Here is a 21,739-nt window from a genome sequence, read left to right as displayed (position 1 = left end):
AGTGAACGAATCGTTCAAGAACAGCCCATCACTGACGTGTCATAGATGTACATGCAGTGCCGATGTTGTATCAAAATCATTTTCATACACTAACACGTTTTTGTTTTAAAATGCGTAGGTTATGTTAGCTGCACCTGGCATTTACACTACTGTGGCATCCAAACCTCATGAAAATGAAGCATTTGGTTGGGTCAGCCAGTGTTTAGTTACTATTATAGTTTTTATAAGCATTTAAATTGTTTATTAATATTATTTAAAAATCTGTTCGTTTTTTATTGTATAAATATTAGTTTTCTTTTTTATAATGATAATTTTAGGGCTTCAAATGCAGTTATTTATTTAGTTTCCCAGGTAACATTTTCCCCAAAAAAATTATTGAATACGATTTTTACACTTTTTTTTTTTCATTTATTTTATTATAATTTTTTTTAATAAAAAGAAATAAAAAATGCTGCAGTGTGTTAAACTATTTCATTCCAAAACAAACTGTATTTATTACTAGGTAAACCTCTATTGTGATTTAAGGCACAACATCTCTTTCTTGCTCAAACTGAATTTTAAGACTTTTAATATTAATATAAGACATTTAGAAAATTATAATTTCGAAACCAGGCATGATCAGACGGTCTATACCAGATGTCGAATTGGACATTCTAGGTTGACACATTCATATTTATTAAATAATGAAGAATCACCTAAATGTAATAACTGCCAGACTGCTCTTACCATCAAACATATTTTGTTGGAATGTAGAAGTTTAAATTCCATTAGACAAAAAGAGTACTTTGATGGACATTTTTAAAAAGGTACCACCAGGAAGAGTTTTACATTTTTTTCTTTTATCAAAAATAGAACTGAAAAAACATATTTAACTTTGAATTTTTTTTTGTTATAAATTTTATATATTTATATTTTATATATTTGTCCAAGTAATTTTTTATTTATTTATTTTTATTTATTTATTTATTTTTAATACAAATTTGTTTGTATCATGTAATAGTTTAATGTATATCCATTTGGCCACGAAATAGCCATAAGTTGCTGATGTGGCAATAAATAAATAAATATTAAGATAAGATTTGATTTTTACCAGATGTCGTATTGGACATGCAAGAATAACCCATGTTTTTATTGCTCAAAGGTGAAGACCCCACTCAAAGTTTGTTCTGCACAATTCCTCTTACAGCAAAACATTCTACTAGACTGTCCTGCTTTTAATGATTCCAGAAGACTTTTTTATGAAATTAACTCTCTAAACCCTTTGACTGCTGATAATCCTGTTGTACTATTACACTTGACTGGTTTTGTTGTTAAAAAAAAAATGAAAACACGTTAAATGACAATCTGAAATATTTTATGAAATACTTAAAAAAATAAAGATGATTTAGTATTCAAAAATGTTTTTTTGACATTTTTCTACACTCTTTTTTTTTATCTTTCATAGAATATGTTTTTCATAGAATATGTTTTAATTCTGGTACTTTAACCATAAACCAACCATTTTGGTAGAGGCTGATTTTTATTTAAAAAAAAAAACATTTTTTAATTATGGGATGTTGAAAAAATTGTTGACATTAGGAGTTATGCAATCCAAACATTTTTTTTGTTATTGGTGGAGTAGTTAAAGGGTTATTTTTAGCAAAGTGACACTGGGATTTTTTTATCATGTAGTTGTGCTAAAAATCTTATTTAATTTATGTATTCATTTGTTTGTTGATTTTAATTGTATATTTATTATTATTATGTTCTTACCATGAAAATAGCCTTGATTGTTGACATGGCATTAATAAAAAAATACATTACATTACTTACACTTTCTTGTCTCTTTTCTTTTGTTTTAAACATTGAAGTAGCCCAACAGTCCAGCCAGTCTCCAATGTCTCTGACGTCAGACGCTTCCTCTCCTCGGTCGTATGTGTCTCCCAGAATCAGCACACCGCAGACCAACACAGCTTCCCTCAAACCGCCTCTCAGCACCACACCAGTCTCCTCACAGACCAAGGTATATATGTGTATATGTAATACCTGCATTCTAATAGGATGATGATGTACATCAGAAACTAATCTATAGCTTTATAACATGATTTCCCTCTCTTTCGCAGATTAACGCTATGACTGTAAAGTCCAGTTCTCTCCCTCCACCATCATCCCAGCAGCCTCTTTCCACAGAAAAACATCACGACAATGGCAATTCTCCACGGACGCTGCAGAGACAGAGGTGACTAAACACATTTGGAAGTGATAAAATGGAACAATCCGAACTAAAATTGGCTTAATGGAACACTTGTAATAATTCATGATAATTCACAAGCCTTATTTAGTATTTAAAGGAGATAGTTCACCCAAAAACTTCAATTATCACCATTTACTTAGCATATGTTGTTACAAACTTTTTATGAGTTTATTGTTAAAGTTATTCTGAAGAGTGTTGGAAACTGATAACCATTGACTTCCACAGTATTTATATTTTTCCTATTATGAATATAAGGCTCTGTTTTGCTGCTGCTATAAGATGCATTTTCGGCACATTACTGTTCACACTATCCCTAAATTGAAAGCGAAAGGAGCGATCATACATGCATCATCTGAAGTTTTTGAGGATTAAGCTCTTATTTCTGAATGTTGCTTTGAATTCAAGTACAGTTATTAAAAGTACACAAACTTTACATATGAAATAAAACGTTCACAAAGCTGTATATAATAAAAACTGTAGTTCACAGGCACTATATGATGGCTGCTGTCATGTCAAGCATCCGCATTTCAAAAATTTTATTTTATTCTAATACTTTGGCCTATTAAACATATCCAGTAACTGATTAAAGTAACCGATTAAACACATCTGAACTACTTGATAGATCATTCTACTTGATAAATATTTATCAGGATGATAATTATTTAAATGAGATGATTAACGACAAGGTGTAAATCAGCCCTTCCATCCACTGGGTTTATGAATCTGCAGCAGAGTAATTTGTTTGGCGGTTGTTGAACGCATTCATCCACATGTGCGTAGACACTGCTAGAACAATCCCGTCAAATGCGTTTTTGACTAACTCTGAATGCGGTCGAAAGTGACCAAGCTTAAAACATTTCACACCCTATTCGGACCTGTAATTGGTATTGTCCACTAGCGATTGGTTCAATGAAAACAGAACTTAATACCAAATGTGAACGGGGCCTAAATGTCTTCAGGTTTCTAATTCTATTCTATTCTATTTTAATTGTTTGCTTCTGTTGAACACAACAGATGATGATTTAAATAGTGTTGGAAAATGTATTTTTTTACTATGGCTGGTAACACCTAGCGGTTACCAACATTCTTCCAAATATAATTTTTTTTTGTGTCCAGTAGGGGAAAAATATCATAAAATTGTGTAACCAGTTAAGGGGGAGAACATTTTCATTTTTGACAACTGTCCCTTTAATGGCTTTGTTGTTTGCATTAGTCTGCCATCTTCTGGCTGCTTGTGGTATTTCTTTTTTTAGTGCTCTACAATCACAGAAAAGTGAATGCGTCTGTAAAGAGCTAATAAAGATAGCTATTTACACTTTATAAATCAGGAAGATATTGAGCCACCTCTTGTTTGTGTTTTTCCAGCAGTCAGAGAAGTCCGTCTCCAGGTCCGAACCACATGGGCAGTAACAGCAGCAGCAGTAATAATGGTGGTGGAGGAGTTGGTCAAGGACCAGGTGTAGTGAGCGGAGCGATGCCCCCAGGTTCAGTACCTCCTGGCACAGCCCCTGGCAGAGCAACATGTTCCTTCACACCCACACTGGCCGCACACTTCAATGAGAACCTCATCAAACATGTGCAGGGGTGGCCCGCCGAGCACGTCGAGAAACAGGTAGAACCTCTTTTGTTTGTCACCAACTTTATAAAATTGCTTTTATTCAAATGTTTGTGGTCAATAGAATTTCTTTGATCTATTCCATTTTCATTTTTTAAAGGCCCTGTGAAATTAAAATAACGTTTTTTAGATGTTAGTACCAGTCGTTTAGTTTTAAGGATATGTTAGCTAGTGTGCTCCAAAACAGTGACGATTCCTGTTTAGAAAATATACACTGATTAAAAACATGTACAGCTTGCAGTTCGTCACTTCCGCCTAAATGGATCGACGTTTTTTTTTTTCAGGTCACCTCATAATTCAGTTTCTCATCAAATCTTGGTCAATCAAATACTCTCTATTATCTGACATGCCCAGCCTCCTTCAAGATGCTTCACATTTGATTTTCACTTGATGCGCTTGTTTAAAAACAAAACACTATTGGCTGTTTTTTTTTTTAAAGGGGAGGAGCTACTCTGTCCCACATGCTCATCATTTTTCAGTTGAGATTACGTCAAACATATTCAAAGCACTTTACTGGACCTTTAAAGTAGTTTACTTTTAAGTTGGGACATTGCAGCAAAGTATGAATATCTACTTTTGATTCACTTTCTCACAGCACATCCTCTGAAAGTGGGGACTATTTTAAACCACTTTTAAAATATGTAATTCTCCTGTATTTATCATCATCCACTTGTGGGTCAGAAGCATCATCTTGAAGGCATAGTTCACCACAAAAGTGAACATTTCCTCACTATTTGCTCACACAAGTGGTTCTAAACATTTATGAATTTCTTTCTTATGTTGAACACAAAACAAGCATTCTGAACAAGGTCAAAACAGCACCAAATTTCTGGGCTGTTGATCTTTAAGAGGAAATTAAACGTTAACGATTGTCAACCTGCCTGTCTGCTGTTGAAATACAGATACATTTGTTGCATCTCGATGACTTTAACTCTGTCGTCCAGGCCTCGCGGTTACGTGAAGAGGCTCACACCATGGGCAGCATCTACATGTCAGAGAACTGCACAGAGCTGAAGAACCTGCGCTCACTAGTGCGAGTGTGCGAGATTCAGGCCACATTGCGTGAGCAGAGGTGAGGCTTTTACTCTTTTTATATTCACCACATTTTATAGTGCAAGATGTTTTCTTGAAATGTTCAAAACGAGGCTTCTGGTTAATTAGCTGATACATGAATAAAAGTGTGCAGTTAGCTGATATATGAATAACAGTGTGCAGTAAGCAAAAATTCCATATGTAATTTTTTCCATTTTATTTTTCTGGGTTAAATTATTTTTGTTTTTACTTCATTTTGGACTTCATTTAAAGCAAACTTGTCTTATGAGTTGAAGTCATGAAACATAGTTTTACAATGATCTTTATACTAGGGCTGGGCGAAATGGTAAAAATGCAATCTCGTTAATTATTTTCCATATTGAACGATAATGATATAAAGGGCTTGGCGAATTGGCCTAAAATCAAAATCTCGATTAATTAAAATTCATTAATTAATAAACCAGTTTTTTGTTTATTCGTTTATTTTTTTTCCCCCTCATAGGTTTTGTACAGAAAATATGCTCACATATTACAAGTGAGAGATTTCTGAATTAAGGGTGCATGTACTTGATTTTAAAATAATTGAATCTATGATTATTTATTGAACATCAATGTTGAACAACTGAAATGAACACAAATTGCCTAAAACGAACAGTCACTTTTTCCAAAAGTGCAGTAACTTGCACTTTTGGAAACAAAATAAATAATTTTCGATGTTTTTCATATTAAAATTAGAAAATAAGCAGTATCTCTTCTAAATATCCCGTAAATAATATTTTAAACAGTGCATTTCTTGCATCTTCTGTGAACATGTTTTAATTTATAAAATAATTTTAATGTAATTAAAAGTATGCCGTCTTAAGGCATCTCTGGCGCAACTTCGTCAATCGTCAATGTAGTGCAAAGTAACACAATAGTAACAAACAGACCAAGGTCACATGACTCCACATGCAGTAAGGTAAATAATTGAAAAAATGACCTGGAAAAATTAGATTGATTATTGGTTTTGAATTTCAATAATTTTTCGATTAATCACCCAGCTCTAACTATATGTATTTCGATACAATTTGTTAATGCTTTCAGATTTAAAAAGAGTACCCCAACAATGACTGAAGCCACTAAAATAAGAAGGTCCATAACATAGCAAAACAAAAATGGCATAACATAACATGGCATAACATTTTCGGCTCTTAGATCAGTACAGAGTAAAAATTGAATTCAATATAATATCGTTTATCAGCCCAGCCATACTTTATACAATTTTGCAACTGTATAATTGGAATCAGACATCCAATGATTTCAGACAGCATATTTGTTTGGGGAGAATGTATAGTTTTAATAATTCCATGAAATGCATTCAGCAATTTATATAAAAACAAGTTTTTATTTTTAGTATTATTAGTAGAATTATTATTGCTATGAACTATCATGGTAATATGTCTATATTAATCTCTTTTGAAGTTTTTTTTTTTCTACTTTCTTTGTAGATTGTAGATTTATTTGTTGAGGTTATTGAGTTCTATGACATTAAGTTAAATATGAATCTGTTGTTTCCTAGCCTGTGTGGCTCAGAGATGCCGTTTAAACTTGAATATGATAACAACAATAGGGCTGTATGTCTGTATGTTACACTTTAAACCAACTTTAATTTTGATGAATTTAGTGAAGCTTCGGTTGACACATGATTGTTATTAAACATTTATGATTTGGATTCTGCAGTTTTGTTTACGTTTTCTGCTTTACAGAAATCAAAAGGCCAAGTAAGAGCTAAAACTCTTAAAAATACACTGAAAAAATGCTTAGTTCCACACAATTTCATGTTTACAATTTAATTGTTTTTAAAAATTGCAGTGGATTAAACATAAAACAACTTTGCAGAAGCAGCATAAGTCATTTTTTTGAGTGTATTAGTGTGCAAGATGTTTTAAACGGGTAAAATAACTCTTAAGAGTCTTGCACATTGATGTGAGAAGGAAATTAGCATAAACAAACATGCATGTAAAGCCAATTTTTACACAAATGTACTAACTCTGCTCTTTCTTTGTCTCTCTCAATAGGATACTGTTTTTGAGACAACAAATTAAAGAACTTGAAAAGTTGAAGAATCAGAATTCCTTCATGGTTTGAGGAACTCAGGGTTTGAGACGTGGTCTTTGAAACAGGAGGAGAGAGGGAGAGAGAAGGAAGGGGTAGGTGAATGAGTGGGCCAAACCCATTTCACGTGTGGCGGAACCCTGGAGAAACAAAGTTCTGTTGCGTTCCGCTCTGGGCCCAGTCTTACATTAAAAACGAGCTGCAGCGAGGTCTTGCTTGGACTTGAGGGGTGGGTGTTCGGGGAAAGGTCTACCCTTGCCCCGTCCCTGTACATGTAGATTATTTGTAGATGTTCTTTCCATGTTGTAAATATTTTTTGTAGATGAAGCCATGGGAAGCCATGCCTATCAAAGCTTTTGACATCCAAACGTTAAACTAATCAACACCGAGGCAGACCGGGATCTCAAGCCAGCGTATCTAGAACTCTTTTAAAATGACATGATTAAAAAAAACAAGCAAAACAAACAAAGCAAACCAATGCTCTTCAGTTACGCGATCGGTGAACCATTGCCTTGAGCATGAACCAGACCTGCATGGAAAAGCTGGACTTAGAGGACCGGGACTTTTTTTTTTTTTCCTAGGACGATGACGCGCACACTTTGTCTTCTCACAAACATGCACACGTATCCACCGGTTAATTTTTTTTTCTCTCGCTGCATATGAAAAATGGTAGTAATGCTACATGGTTATTTGGTTAGTTTCCGTTTCTTTCTCTGGTTGCACTAGAATGGTTTTATTCCCTCACCCCATGCCTTCTGAGGGGGTTTACATCATGCTTGTCCACAATGGTTCGGTGGTCTCATACCTGCCCTGAATGGCCCAGCGATGCGCCCAGTGCCTGCATTCATCTTGGAGAGAACATAGAAGAGAGAAAGCGAATCATCATTCCTGCAGCTCAACCCATGTCGTTCTCCTTCCTCACCTGAAGACTGGTTTTCACCCAGAATCCTTTTTTTTTTCTTTCTATCTTTTTCCTCTTAATCTTTCCAGGTTGTTTTATTTTCTGTACCCTTGTTTTCTTTAAAAAATTAAAATAAAATAAAAAAATAACTGTACTTTAAAAAAAAAACAATTAAAAAAAGGAAATGCGAGTTGCTGTGACGGCTTGCGTTGAAAACCAGAGTTCATTCCTATGTACAGTTGCTAAGTAAAGTTAAATGAAGTTAAAGTTTTATTAAAGTTGCAGTGATTACTAGTCTATCAGATATGTTGTATTCATAAATTATTACCACACATTTTCCTTTGCACCCTGATTGGATGGAACGGGCATGGGGGTGGGTGGGGGGTTGAGAAAGTGCTACTGGAAAACCGGAAACTGAGGGTCATCTGAGGACTGGACATAAGCCAATTCTGTTAGGCCAGGGTCAGGGCAGGGTCACCTGGGGTCGGAAGGTCAAATGTGAAATGTATGTATTGTAATAAACATGCTAAACATACATTTTTGCTGTGCTTCCTTATTGTTGAGCAGTATACGCTTTCAACTGTTACATTTACTATTTTAAATTAAAATGTGACTAAAAATAAGCGTGGCAGATAGATTGTACACTTATTGGTGGATAATAAGGTATTTAAGTCGATTGGGTATCCGCTGGTACGTGATTTGTTAATTGATGTGGTGTTTTTTTAATATTCATATGCACTTCTGATTTTTATTTTCTAAACGTTTATTTATTACCTTTGCTGACATATAGACCATTTTGAGGGATGTAAACAAAAACAATGGTCCCAATGTATTTCCTGTTTTACATTTTTAATTTCTATAGCTTCCGAGAATCCGAAAAGAGCCACATATTGATAATGCTATGTTAACATTAAGTTATGATTGAATTGCCTCTTGTTACAGTTATTAATAGTTTGATGATAAATAGGAAGTGTTTATGGGCCAATGACATCGCCACATTGAAATGGTCTATACAATTTTAAAATGTGATTTTTACAAACCCAATAGTTCAATAACATTGTTAAATCTTCACATTATTACATCTTAAGATTCTTTCATTTTAAACTATTTTGAAATCGAAATAAAGCTGCGATTGAAATATTTTAGGAATATGACGTGTTAAAATAACTAGAGCAGAACAGGAAATTTAGTTCAAGGCTAATGTAATTGTAATAAAAATAAAGTTCATAAAATTATGCAAACCAAAAGTTAATAATAATCTTATAAATACGTATTTTTTAATTTGTCAGATATAAAATTGTAAGTTCATTAACTTCTAAAATGAAAAATAGATATAAATGTATCTGTCCTACTTAAATGATTTTGCACGCATAAAATATGAAAACTTAAACATGAAATGGTGCCAAATATTTCTGTTTGTGTGGAGTGAGTTAAACAAAGCGAAACAACAGCAGTTGAAACAGCCATCAACTTGAAATAGTTTAATGTCGCTGCTGTGCCCAGGTTGAGCTATTCAGATCTGTAGTGTGTTCTGCTGTATGCATGTCAGGGGGTTTAAACATTAAAACAATGTAAAGTGTCCCCCATTAAAATGTTTCTTAATTTTGTTTTCTGTGACTACATTTTTACCCCATAACTCACGGAAGACACCTAATAATGTATCAATCAGTGTAGCAACAGTTGAACCAAAAATCTTTTTATAGATCAATCATTTGATCACCTGCTGAACAACGCAAATTTCTACTCAGCCTATCAAATGGCAGCAACTCAATGCATTTAGGCATGTAAACATGGTTCAGATGATCTGCTCTAGTTCAAACCGAGCATCAGAATTGGGAAGTAAGATTATCTGAGTGACTTTGAACGTGGTATGGTTGGTGCCAGACAGGCTGGTCTGAGTATTTCAGAAACTGCTGCTCTACTGGGAATTGCACGCACAACCATCTCTAGGGTTTACAGAGAATGGTCCGAAAAAGAGAAAATATCCAGTGAGAGACTGTTTATCCAGAGTTCTGTGGGCGCAAATACCTTGTTGATGTCAGAGGAGAATGGCCAGACTGTTTTGAGCTGATAGAAAGTCAACAGCAACTCAAATAACCACTCATTACAACCATGGTATGCAGAGGAGCATTTCTGAATGCACAACACGTTGAACCTTGAGGCAGATGTGCTACAGCTGCAGAAGACCACACCAGATGCCACTCCTGTATGCTAAGAAAAGGAAACAGGCTACAATTCGCACAGGCTCACCAAAATTGGAAGACATAAGTTAGAAAAAACATTGCCTGGTCTGATGAATCTCGATTTCTGCTGCGACATTCGACAACACAACACAAACGCATGGATCCATCCTGCCTTGTATCAACGGTTCAGGCTGATGGTGGTGGTGTAAGTATTGTTGCTGACAATGTCCATCCATTTATGACCACAGCGTACCCATCTTCTGATGGCCACTTCCAGCAGGGTAACGCACCATGTCATAAAGCGTGAATCATCTCAGAATGGTTTGTTGTACATGACAAGTTCACTGTACTCAAATGCCCTCCACAGTCACCAGTCTAAATCCAATGGAGCACCTTTGGGATGTGCTGGAACAGGAGACTCTGACAAATCTACAGCAAATGTGAGATGCTATCTTGTCAATATGGAGCAAAATATCTGAAATATTTCCAGTACTTTGTTGAATCTCTGCCACGAAGGATTAAGGCAGTTCTGAACGCAAAGGAGCTCCAACCTGGTACTTGGGTATACCTTATAAAGTGGCAGGTGAGTGTACTTTATTTAATATTTAAGTCTTTATACTGTAAGTAAATAATGATTAGAAGTTGTTGTTGTTGTTCCTTTTAATGACACATTTTGTGTTGCCATGTCTTGTTTTTTTTTTTGTTTTGTTTTTTTTCAGTGTCAAGTCAAAAATTATCATAAGTTGTGCACTGATTTGGGGACATTATACTCGTTCATTTATATACAGGTATACTGTTTATCAATACCAGACTGGGTCTCAGCTGATACTTGTTTTGCCAGGTAACACTGAATGTTTAATTATCCGTAGGCTACTTTTTTTTAATTTTGTTTTCCTCAAAGTTTTGATTACCTTTGCAGTCATCTACAATATTCTAATTAAATATTTGAAAGTAACAATTTAAGAACAGATTTAGCAAAGTTAACATATTTGATAAACATTTCAATTAGACGTGACAATAACTAAAAAATAAACAAGTTATATTCTATAAGAACAAGTTGTATTCTATACCTAATAAATCCTCAAGATGGTATCAAAATTTAGTTTGATAACCTATTTCAAGTAATTCATTAGGTATATGACAATGGATTTTTTTATTACAACGGTAATAAAAAAATTGACAAGCTAAATTCATCTAAGTTTGGTGAATGTCTCATGAACGTTTTAGATTGCTACAGCCATTCATTCCTCATCACTGTAAAATAATTAAATTGTAATAGCAATAAATTAAATTTTGATCAAAGACATTTTAGAGAAAGCGTATTGACTGACAGCTATTTAACGTTATATTGGTCAGCTATCTAAAATGGTATCGACTGGGTTATTTCTATCCGATTAGATCAAAATTGGGATTATTAAATATTTATTTTATGTAAAAGTATTATTGCTGTTGTACAATTATTATTCTAAATAACAGAAAACTGGAAAACTATGTAAAGACAACTGTGATGGCATATGCTAAGATCACGTAAGAAATATTTTGCATGAATATTAATTCTAACAATTTTATAGAGTACAAAAATATATATGTTTTAAGGAATTATATGTTGTCTTAGACCCGACTCATGGCCGAGAATTAATGTTAATAAGTCTTACCTCCCTGACTCATTGTCCCTCTTTTCTGCTTCATAGCGCTTAGTCAAAATAAAATCATCATCGTCATATTATTTAATATTCAGTTTTGTCGACTTGCAAAACTGTCTGCGTGCCGACACTCCAATTACTCTGGTTTCACACTATGGATCGAAATAGCTGAATAATGTAGGCTACATGATAAACCCAAACGGGCATTTTACCCATGAACACAAGAGGGCAGCACATGACCAGTCAAACAAATAGGCTAACTGCTGTTTGAAATGTTAATTAACTGATATTTTAATTTGACTTTTGAAGTGTTTACCTAGAACAGACAATTGTATAATAAAGATTTTGGTGTCCTACCAATTATGAAAACGTATAATTTGCCAAATTATTGTTGCTAGCTTGAAAACATAGGCTACTGATGGAATTATTAAAATAAGACGAGAGTTTACCGTCTGAAAGATGCCGTGAAGTCGTTATTCACTGTGATATTACAAAATCTTTAAATTATTTCGCCGAATTAGCAAAGGTAGGTCAATTTAAAAGCGATTGTAAAATAACCCTTTCCCCCAAACAGCTGACTAGCAGTTGATTAGTCTGTAGATGTGTGAATCTCACCATTTGAAGGGAGGACTGGTTTTGAACTGGCGCCTCTGTGAAATTACCAACAATTAGGATAATTGCTGTCAATCCGGTAATTTCTGTAGGTCTCTGAATGCGTCCCCTGAAGCGGAATGGCTTGTCTTTAGCCTTTGACACTGAATCGATGGCCGTCTATCAGATGTGAGCGTCTCCCAGTCTGTCTCTCATCATCAAACACTTCCCTATCTCCTGTGCCACTGCCGTCCTGCACTAACTACCTCCAGCTATAATAAACCCCCAAATTACACACACAAACATGACACTCTTATTAGCATTCAATATTTAAATGTTTAATCAAAACAAAACTTGTTAGTATAGCCTCGTACCTATTCATTAAACTTTCTTCAACAAATTAATGAAATTAAATCACTTTCAATCACTTCACAATCAAGTAACAATTCACAAAGTTTGGCCAAAATAAAGTGATGGCCTTGACCGATGCATAGAACAAGAATCATTTTAAAATATATTTTTCATTTAAAACAAAGTGGAAATTACTACTACTATCAACTTTGTTTTAAATGACAAATATATTTTTTAAATGATTCTTGTTCTATATATTTTAATTGATAGTTCACCCAAAGATGAAAATTTAGCCTACTCACTATTTACTCAACCTCAAATGGTTACGAATGAAATCAACAAATTAGTTAATTTTTTTTTCTGGTCAACACAAAAGCAGACATTTTAAAGAAAGCTGAAAGTCTGTAACCAATGACTTCCATAATAGGGTAAACAAAGAGGCTACCATGGAAGTCAATGTTTACAGGTTTCCAGCTTTCTTCAGAATATCTTCTATTGTGCTCCACAGAGGAAAGAAACTCAAACAGGTTTCTGACAAGTGAAGGGAAACCTAAAAATTGTGAAATCTAATTTAATTGCCTTTTTTCAAGTTGATATTTTTTTTAAATGAAAATCTTTAAGTGTAGGCTAATTAGAGTTTAAATATTTATTAAATGTATATTACGCATGATTTAGGCTATTTTATTTAGCTACTATGCATTAGTGTATGCATATAGGCTACACAAAACTATTGTTTAAGATGAGAGTTGCAAATGACAGAATACAGCTAATAACGTGTCAAAAAGGAAACTCAAGTTTCTGACAAGTGAAGGGTGAGTAAACCATGACAGAATTTAAAATTTTGGGTGAATTATCCATCTGATGTGTCATTTTAAAAGTGGTAAAATTAAGACAAATATATTTGAAGAAAAAAAAATGCATGGTGAGTTGCACAAAATGCGGAAAAAACAAACTGTGACCTAAAAATTGACATTTAATTTAATAGCCTTATTTGCAGGCTGATTTTTTATTAAATTAAAATCTTGAAATGTAGGTGAACTAAAGTTTAAATATTTGAGTACATATATGTAATATATATGTAATATATTACGCATGATTTAATATATTTACTATGCATGTATGCCTATACAAAAAGATAATAGCTGAAAATGACAGAATACAGCTAATAAAGGCCTACATGTGAGAACTTTGTTGACATATTTTTGTCTTCATTCTGTATAGCCTAAATAATAAATAAATATATAAATTGAAATTACCATATCACTCTAAAAATGATGGGTTTTGTCTATTTGGGTAAAATACTATCAAGATGTGCTATTCTTTATGTATTCTGTAGCCTAACTAAAATAATTTAATGAATCAATAAAATTAAAGAACAAAATAAATGACCATATTACTCAAAAAATTCTGGGTTTTGTCTATTTTGGGTAAAATGTTATGAAGATTTGCCATTCTGTATGTGTTCTCTAGCCTAAATAAATAAATACAATTAAACAACAACAAAAAAAAACTACCATATCACTCTAAAAATAATGGGCTTTGTCTATTTGGGTAAAAATATGATCAAGATGTGCTATTTATGTATTCTGTAGCCTAACTAAAATAATTTAATGAATAAATAAAATTAAATAACAGAATAAATTACCATATCACTCTAAAATGCTAGGTTTTGTCTATTTGAGTAAAATATGATCAAGATTTGTTTTCTGCGTGTATTCTGTAGCCTAAATAAATAAATAAATAAATAAATAAAATTAAAGAACAAAATAAATTAACACTGTTTACTCTAATAAATTATCACTCTAAAATGTTCGTCTATTGGGTTAATGATTTGGGTAAAATATGGTCAAACCCAACCTCCGACTATGGCTAGCTATTAAATTGCAGTTTTAGCCCATTATTAACGCAATAATTGTTGTTGTGTATTTACCAGTATGCTGAAACCTGCATTTTTTTAGAGTGAAAGGGGAATTTTGAACCAATATACCCAGTTTGACATTGAATTATACTAATTAGAAAATAAATATTAATATAAATGATTAAACAACGTCTCGCATGTTTGACGGGTGTGTCTAATTAGGCTGTTTTGGTGAATGGGTTACCTTTCTGTACAATTCAGAGAGTTTATTTGTTTATTTACGCTTCTAGTTTGCCAAAAATGCCTTCAATTGTGAAGCACATGCCCTGACCAAAGTGCTCAACACATTAGGGCGGGCAGGGCAGTTGAGATATCGATCGTTGTGCTCTGTGTGTTTTGCATGGGATTGTCTGGGGGGTAATTGAGTGTCACTGTCTGTCTGTGTCGTCTCGCTGGCGCCATGTGCCTCTTTGGATTGCTAATTTCTCCAACCGACCCGCCTACATCCACTCTCTAGTGCAGGCCTGCAGTTTCCACCTCCATCAGCCTGTCATATGGCTGACAAAGCAGAATTTGGACTTTAAAGTGGGTTTCTAAAAAAAAAAACCCCAAGAAATATATAACGATATTAATATTACAATCAGGGACAAATATTTATGTCCTATTTTTTATTGATCTTTAAATTATAATAGTACAATATTACGATTATATTCTCGAAAGCTTTGGTTTTAATAACCATTATGCTGTTATTGTTTTTGCACGTCCTGCTACCTGCCTCATCATGCGATTCTGTCTCAGCATCTGTAGGCGGAAAGACAAATTGTATGACCGCTCTGTGAACCAATGCCAATGCCAATAGGACGGTGTATGCAAAGTTACCAGCACGACTGGCCAATCAACACATTAATAGGCGGGGCTTTACAGAGCCCCAAAAACTGATCCGGTGAAATTTCTCCGACCAGTGATCCGCGGCTTCGCAATCGAGTATAGTGCTTCTTGTGGAAACTTGTGCGTATTATTTCACAAGTCCGTTTGTGTTTTATATGTGTTTGTGTGTTTTTCATCGCATGGCGGATTGGTTTGGTTACGCACGGGGAATGTTTCTGCACTCCCGCTAGTTTCGGATCCTCTGATGGAACAAGACGCGAGCCCTTTCTGCCCCCGTCTGATTTTTGGATACAGCGTAGATCACAGATCCCCGGGAATGCAGTAATAAATGTAGGACATATGTAACGAGTCCTCTCAAACCATTCGGAGGGTCTTGCCACGGGGTATCAAGACGAGGAAAAGCAGCCGTAAATGGATCGCCTTGTTTCTCTCTGGATTCAGCTGGAACTTTGTGCGATGGCTGTTCTTCTCACGAAAGGTAACTCTTGAGTTTATTTAGTCTTTTCTGGACGCGCAGGACTCTGAACTGACTTTAAAGCATGTAAAACTGTGGCGCTCAAACACAAAGTATGTTTATATGTGTACACAACCAGTCAAAACTTGAGAAATATTAGTATTTTTCACTTGTTTTTGAAGAAATGCTTTTCTGACAACTAATGTTGAGTTTATTAATCATAAATACTATCAAATCTCTAATATTTAATAGTAATTCAGTGTAAAATAACTGTTTTCTGTAGGACTGCTATAAAATATAATGTATTCCTGTGATGGATTATGAGCAGCCATTACTACAGTTCTGTCACATGATCCTGCAGAAATCATTGTAATATGCTGATTTTTATTGCTCAAGATGCTTTTCTGATTATTATCAGTGTTGAAAATAGTAGTGCTGCTTCATATTTTAGTGATATTGCCATTTAAATTATCATTTTAAAGAGTTATTGTTCAAATAGGATACATTACATTGCTTAAAAGTGACACTTAATATTTTTATAATACAAAAGATATATCTTTTAAGAAGTTATTTTTAAGTTTTCAGCTTTTTATTGATCAAATAATGATCATGAGCACCAATAGCTGATCATAATATTAACGTTAGCATTTTAGAATTTCTAAGGGTCTATTGACACTGAAGACTGGAGTAATGATGCTGGAAATTTTGAATAAAATGTAATATATACTTATACAGAAAACAGTCATCTTAAATTTGATGTATTTTTTGCTGTTTTTTCAGTAGATAAACATAGCCTTGGTGAGCCAAAGAAACTTTGTTCAAAAACATTAGCAAATCTTAATGTTTTCAGCTTTCTGATTGATTCAACACTTGTTTATCAGCTTCTGTCCTTACAAAAACGTGTTATTTTTAATATTGCCGATTTCAGTTTGTTTCATATGTTAAAAACGTACAGGTAATTGTAGGAAATATGCATTGCTCTTGTTTTGTCGTCCATTTTCAGATGTGTAAAGTGTATTTACTGTAGCATGTAATATAAAATTTCAGAAGTAAAACAAGGTCTTGGGACCATTTTAGCTGTGTTTCTAGCTGCTGAATGCTGGCTTAGGAGCTAACATGTTCCAGAGACCATCTTGAGCTATTTAGTTCCTGGTCTAAGGTAGATACATAAAGCCTTCCTTAGACCAGCTACAAACTACCTCCAAATGCAGTTATACGTATTCTCCACATCTTGTTTTATAATTTTCTAGCCTCATGTTAAACATTGATTTGCCAAGAACGTTAGCCTTCGGTTTTATGCATTATTAGATAAGCGCAACCATCAGTGATAAAAAATAAATAATAAACTCATTGGACCTTACTGATAAGAAGAACTGATTTCTCTCACTAATGAGATGACATGTAACTCCAGTCTCGGACAGCGTACACAAGCAGCTTACGACAACACAAAGGCCGTGTTTATTTGTGTTCGTGTCGTGATGTGTGTTTAGTGTTTTGTTTCATGTCCACACATGGTGGTAGGTTAAAAAAAATCCACTTACAGAAACGGTACTGAATGTTAAACAATCTGTGACCTTAATACTTGTTATTTTTAAAAATATATTTGACCCTAATTTTGAGATGAAATCTTAGGATGATTGTTAAGCTAAATGGCTAAATTCCAGTCATTTGTCCACTTTTATCATATTAAAATCAAGCAATAAAATTAAAAAGTCAGCTATACAAGCTATGAATAGACACTTGTGGACAAAAATAAGGAAATGTTAGTTTTTGTGTGAACTGTCCCTTTAAAAGTTACCCTCCGACTTAATGCCAGGTTTGACCACAAGTGAGTTTGCATGCTAACTGAAAAAGGAGTCCTGCTCTCACCCCCCTTTACGAGTTTCCATTTGGGTTGAAAGAAATTGACTTTGGCAAACAAACCACTAATTATAAGTTACACGGTTCCTGTTTTATAAGACAGGCTAAAAGGATCCTTTGCATGAAAAGCTGTGACACAGTTACAGTGTTGAACTGAACGGCCACATATTAGCGTTCTGACACAAACACTTAGTCACAATGTTGTAATAGTCCCGTCTCTTTTGGCCTTTTTTCTGGAGTAAGATCTGACTAGTTGCTTTGTTTCTCTGTCTTCCATCCTCTTTGGATGAAATGAAGAATGTCTTCCTGGTCATAAAGTTAACCGGTTACTGAAAACCTTGGTGACGTTAGAAATACTACACTTTAATTCTCTAATAAAATGCTCCATTTCTGTTGGAATGGATGTGATGGGAATCTCGGCGTTCCCACACTGTTTGACTTTATTCTAGCCTAAAAATGTTAACGCAATTAGTGTCAAGAATCCTTGGAAAGTTTCATTTCCTGGAAGCACATCAGAGACAGTTGTATTATGGTTTTAATATATCAAATTCAGTACATTTATTTTCAGGTTTCTGTTTAACTAACACAGCTTCTCTGTTTTGCAGGAGAGATCAGGTGCTACTGTGACGCACCGCACTGCGTTGCCACAGGATACATGTGTAAATCAGAGCTCAACGCGTGTTTCACCAAGGTCCTGGACCCTCTTAACACAAACTCACCTTTAACGCACGGCTGCGTGGATTCGCTTTTAAACTCTGCAGACGTGTGCTCCAGTAAAAATGTGGACATTTCAAGCGGAAGCTCCTCTCCTGTGGAGTGCTGCCATGATGATATGTGTAACTACAAGGGTTTGCATGACCTCACACACTCCAGAGGAGACTCAACAGGTGAGAGGCTCAAATATGACCAAAAAATGCTAGATAAGTCTACTGTGTGATATTTTAGCTTTTTGTGTCATGATTTGAAGAGATGAATCCAAAAATGGTATCTTGTTTTGATCTATAAAACAAAAGTGTGTTTTTATAGGAAAAATAATATTCAAAATGCATTCTTGTTTTATAGTATATAGGTTTGTGGGGACAAAATAATTTAAAAATTGTCATTTTTATGTAATCCGTAACCTCCCAGCAAACAACCTAACTGCTCTATGTAGAATCTACTTAAATTTGTAAAAACGTTAACTCAAACAATTTGTGTTGGGACAACATGAAGAAATTGTGTAAAGCCCAGAGTTTTTTTACAGTGTAAGCCCAGCAAGCTTTTTTTGTTTTTAAAAAGATGTCTAATAGACATCTAAATGTAGACAGCTTGGCTAAAACAAAGCTAAACAAGGGCTTTCAGTGAAAATCTAATAGACGTCTAAGAATAGCCAAAAACTAGACTAGTGGTCAAATAAGACAGACTTTACATGTGTAGCCGTTCATTTCTGTTTATTTGGTGACTAGACTAGTTTTGACCTATTCTTAGACGCCTATTAGATCCAATTTAGCCTTGTTTTATCCAAGATGACTATTTTAGACGTCTATTAGAAATCTTTTTAAAACAAAACATGCTTGCTGGGCTTACACTGCTTACACGGTTGTCCTTAATTATCTAAAGAATTGTGGTGTTTCAACTCTTTTTAAGGGAGTAGTTTGAACAGTCATTTATTTGAGTGTACTATGTCTAGCATAGGCATGGGACGATAACCAGTTTCAAGGTTTATCTCGGTTTGGAAAAGTCAAGGTTTTAAAACCGCTAAATTTCCTATTATACCGTTCCTGAGGTATATGTGAGTGTATTTTTAACATGTTTTTCACAACTATTTTATTTGGTTTTCTGCAGAAAAGGAACATCTACATCAAAAGCTACTGGTTCAAAATATTTAAAATAGATTAAATATTTTTCCTAAAATAAAATATATTGTGCTTAATGGGGGAAAGGTTGTTGTTTTTTATTTAAAAAGAACTTTATTTTGATGCAGTAATCACAATACCATAAAACTGTGATACTTTTATCCAAGGTTATCATACCGACAAAATCTAATACCGGCCTATACCTAGTCAAGCGTATTTTTTTTGTGCTGAAACAACCAAATCTTAGGCACAACTTGATTGTTTTATGTTCAATCCCCTTAAATTTGTAAAAACAGTTAAGTTTATTGATTTTTGTTGGGACAGCATAATAATAATAATTTATTCTTATATCGTGCCTTTAAAACTTAATTTTCAAAGCGCTTTACACAAAAAATGTACAGATATAAAACAGTTTAGAATAACAGTTAAATTGAATCATTCAAGCTAAAACATTCACAATTGATAAAACATTCAAATATCTAGAAACATAAAACAAACCAAGAATTCAAAACTCATGAATAGGCGAGTGCAAAGTAGTTAGTTTTCAAGGATGATTTAGGCCGTTTAAAAGATTCAGCGTGTCTAATGTCATAGGCATGAAGGATTTGTGTGAAACCCAGCATTTTTACAGTATTGAATGGTCTAATAGTACACAGTAATTCCTTTATGGGTAGATATCTAATCAGAGAAGACTATTATCTTTACTGAAGTCTGACGTCAATCCTGTGCAAACATAGACTCTTGTGACACATACTTTCATATCAGACATACATGTGCACACACATCGCCTTTTACTGTTCTCACGAGTCTGCAGGCTGATATGTAATGGTTTCCAGTGCGGCGTCAGTTTGCGGGTAGCTGGCAGTTTACCTTTTAGCACTTGGATTCAGATCACATACTTTTTATTGCACGTGGATCATGAAACATTCCCACTGTGTTGGAATGTGCTTCTCACAGCGTCCTTTGACAGACGGCTCAAAGCGCATAAATATAATCCTGTTTAATGAAAAAAGGTGCGCTGAGATATTAAAAAAGCAAGTATAAACGTAACATCTCACGCTGCTTTTTCATTCCAAATCTCACTTTGTTCTCCCCATGCTTTCTTTCCATCCAGACCGATACCACAGCTCCAATCAGAACCTGATCACAAGGGTGCAAGAGTTAGCGTCTGCTAAAGAGGTGTGGTTCCGGGCGGCGGTGATAGCGGTTCCCATCGCGGGTGGGCTTATCCTGGTTCTGCTGATTATGCTGGCGTTGCGAATGCTCCGTAGCGAAAACAAGCGTCTCCAGGCTCAGCGCCAGCAGATGCTTTCTCGCCTGCATTACAGCTTTCACGGACACCATCATGCCAAGAAAGGCCACGTGGCTAAGTTGGACTTGGAGTGCATGGTGCCGGTAACGGGACATGAGAACTGTTGTCTGGGCTGCGATAAGCTGCGGCAGACTGATTTGTGCACTGGAGGAGGAAGCGGGGGCGAACGTCTCCTATCTCTGGTGCACTGGGGGATGTACACGGGGCACGGAAAGCTGGAGTTCGTATGACTACTCGGAGCTTCTTTGTTAGGGCACAAAAGGGTAACTGTGTAGTTTGCTGTCGTAATGTTATTATTATCGGCGTGTTATTTTATTGGCTCCAAGGAGAGCAAAGACATTTCAAGGACACAATTCGTTGTGTTTTCTCAAAAAAGAGCACTTTACTTGAATTAGAATGGCCGGTCTCTGTGGGGGGGCTGTGGTGAATATGAAATGGGTGGAGCTTAAGGACTGCAAGCTCCGCCTCCTTCCCCCTTTGGATCCTGGAATTACTCTGAAGGATTCGTAAAGACGGTCTTATTTTGCACATTTGTATAAAACAGACTTGATGATTAAAGTTGGGAGGTCGCAGTCTGCGCCCTTTTTTGAAGAATTTTACACTGACACCAGGGTACAAATAAGGTTTGTTGTAGTCAAATTGTATGAATAAAAGATTCAATCTTGACTGTAACAAATCACGTGCGTCTGTTTATGATGTCACTAATCAAGTGTGTGTTTTCTTTAGATCTGTGTAGGGCTGATCTAAAGGCATCTGGGCAAAACAAACCTATCATGATTTTCCTGAACAATATTGTGTTTCGATTTTAATCACAATTTTGGCACACACACACACACACAGATGTTTTACCGTAGTATGTTTCCATCCAAAAATGCGAATTAACTTAATG

At 34.8% G+C, this 21,739-nt stretch overlaps 2 protein-coding genes across 4 annotated transcripts in view; both read left to right on the top strand.

Moving 5' to 3' along the window:
* The window catches only part of waca (WW domain containing adaptor with coiled-coil a), a 40,822-nt gene extending 32,412 nt beyond the window's left edge, over positions 1-8,410 (top strand). Inside the window, exons 9-13 of one of the 3 annotated variants that reach the window (XM_056469524.1) lie at positions 1,854-2,002; positions 2,103-2,218; positions 3,599-3,845; positions 4,793-4,920; positions 6,938-8,410. In XM_056469524.1, the coding sequence (XP_056325499.1) occupies positions 1,854-2,002; positions 2,103-2,218; positions 3,599-3,845; positions 4,793-4,920; positions 6,938-7,007 (710 nt within the window). In that variant the 3' untranslated portion in view covers positions 7,008-8,410. Of the gene's footprint in view, positions 1-1,850; positions 2,003-2,102; positions 2,219-3,598; positions 3,846-4,792; positions 4,921-6,937 lie in introns of all 3 variants that reach the window. The other 2 variants (XM_056469525.1, XM_056469523.1) reach the window with 2 other exon arrangements.
* A 7,045-nt stretch (positions 8,411-15,455) lies between these two features.
* On the top strand, positions 15,456-21,526 carry bambia (BMP and activin membrane-bound inhibitor (Xenopus laevis) homolog a). Its single transcript, XM_056470130.1, has 3 exons — positions 15,456-15,867; positions 18,309-18,590; positions 20,653-21,526. Exons 1-3 carry the CDS (start codon positions 15,801-15,803, stop codon positions 21,078-21,080), a joined length of 777 nt encoding a protein of 258 aa, XP_056326105.1. The 5' UTR covers positions 15,456-15,800; the 3' UTR covers positions 21,081-21,526.
* Positions 21,527-21,739: the final 213 nt, after the last annotated feature.

This window comes from Danio aesculapii, chromosome 12 (genome assembly GCF_903798145.1).
Source record: "Danio aesculapii chromosome 12, fDanAes4.1, whole genome shotgun sequence".
Lineage (NCBI taxonomy): Eukaryota > Metazoa > Chordata > Actinopteri > Cypriniformes > Danionidae > Danio > Danio aesculapii.
This window is presented reverse-complemented; position numbering and strand designations above follow the sequence as displayed.

Excerpts from the sequence above, each read along its gene's own strand:
- bambia (XM_056470130.1), top strand. The coding sequence starts at position 15,801 with ATGGATCGCCTTGTTTCTCTCTGGATTCAGCTGGAACTTTGTGCGATG. Across the intron at positions 15,868-18,308 it reads GGCTGTTCTTCTCACGAAAG|GAGAGATCAGGTGCTACTGT; the intron begins GTAACTCTTGAG and ends TCTGTTTTGCAG. Across the intron at positions 18,591-20,652 it reads CTCCAGAGGAGACTCAACAG|ACCGATACCACAGCTCCAAT; the intron begins GTGAGAGGCTCA and ends CTTTCCATCCAG.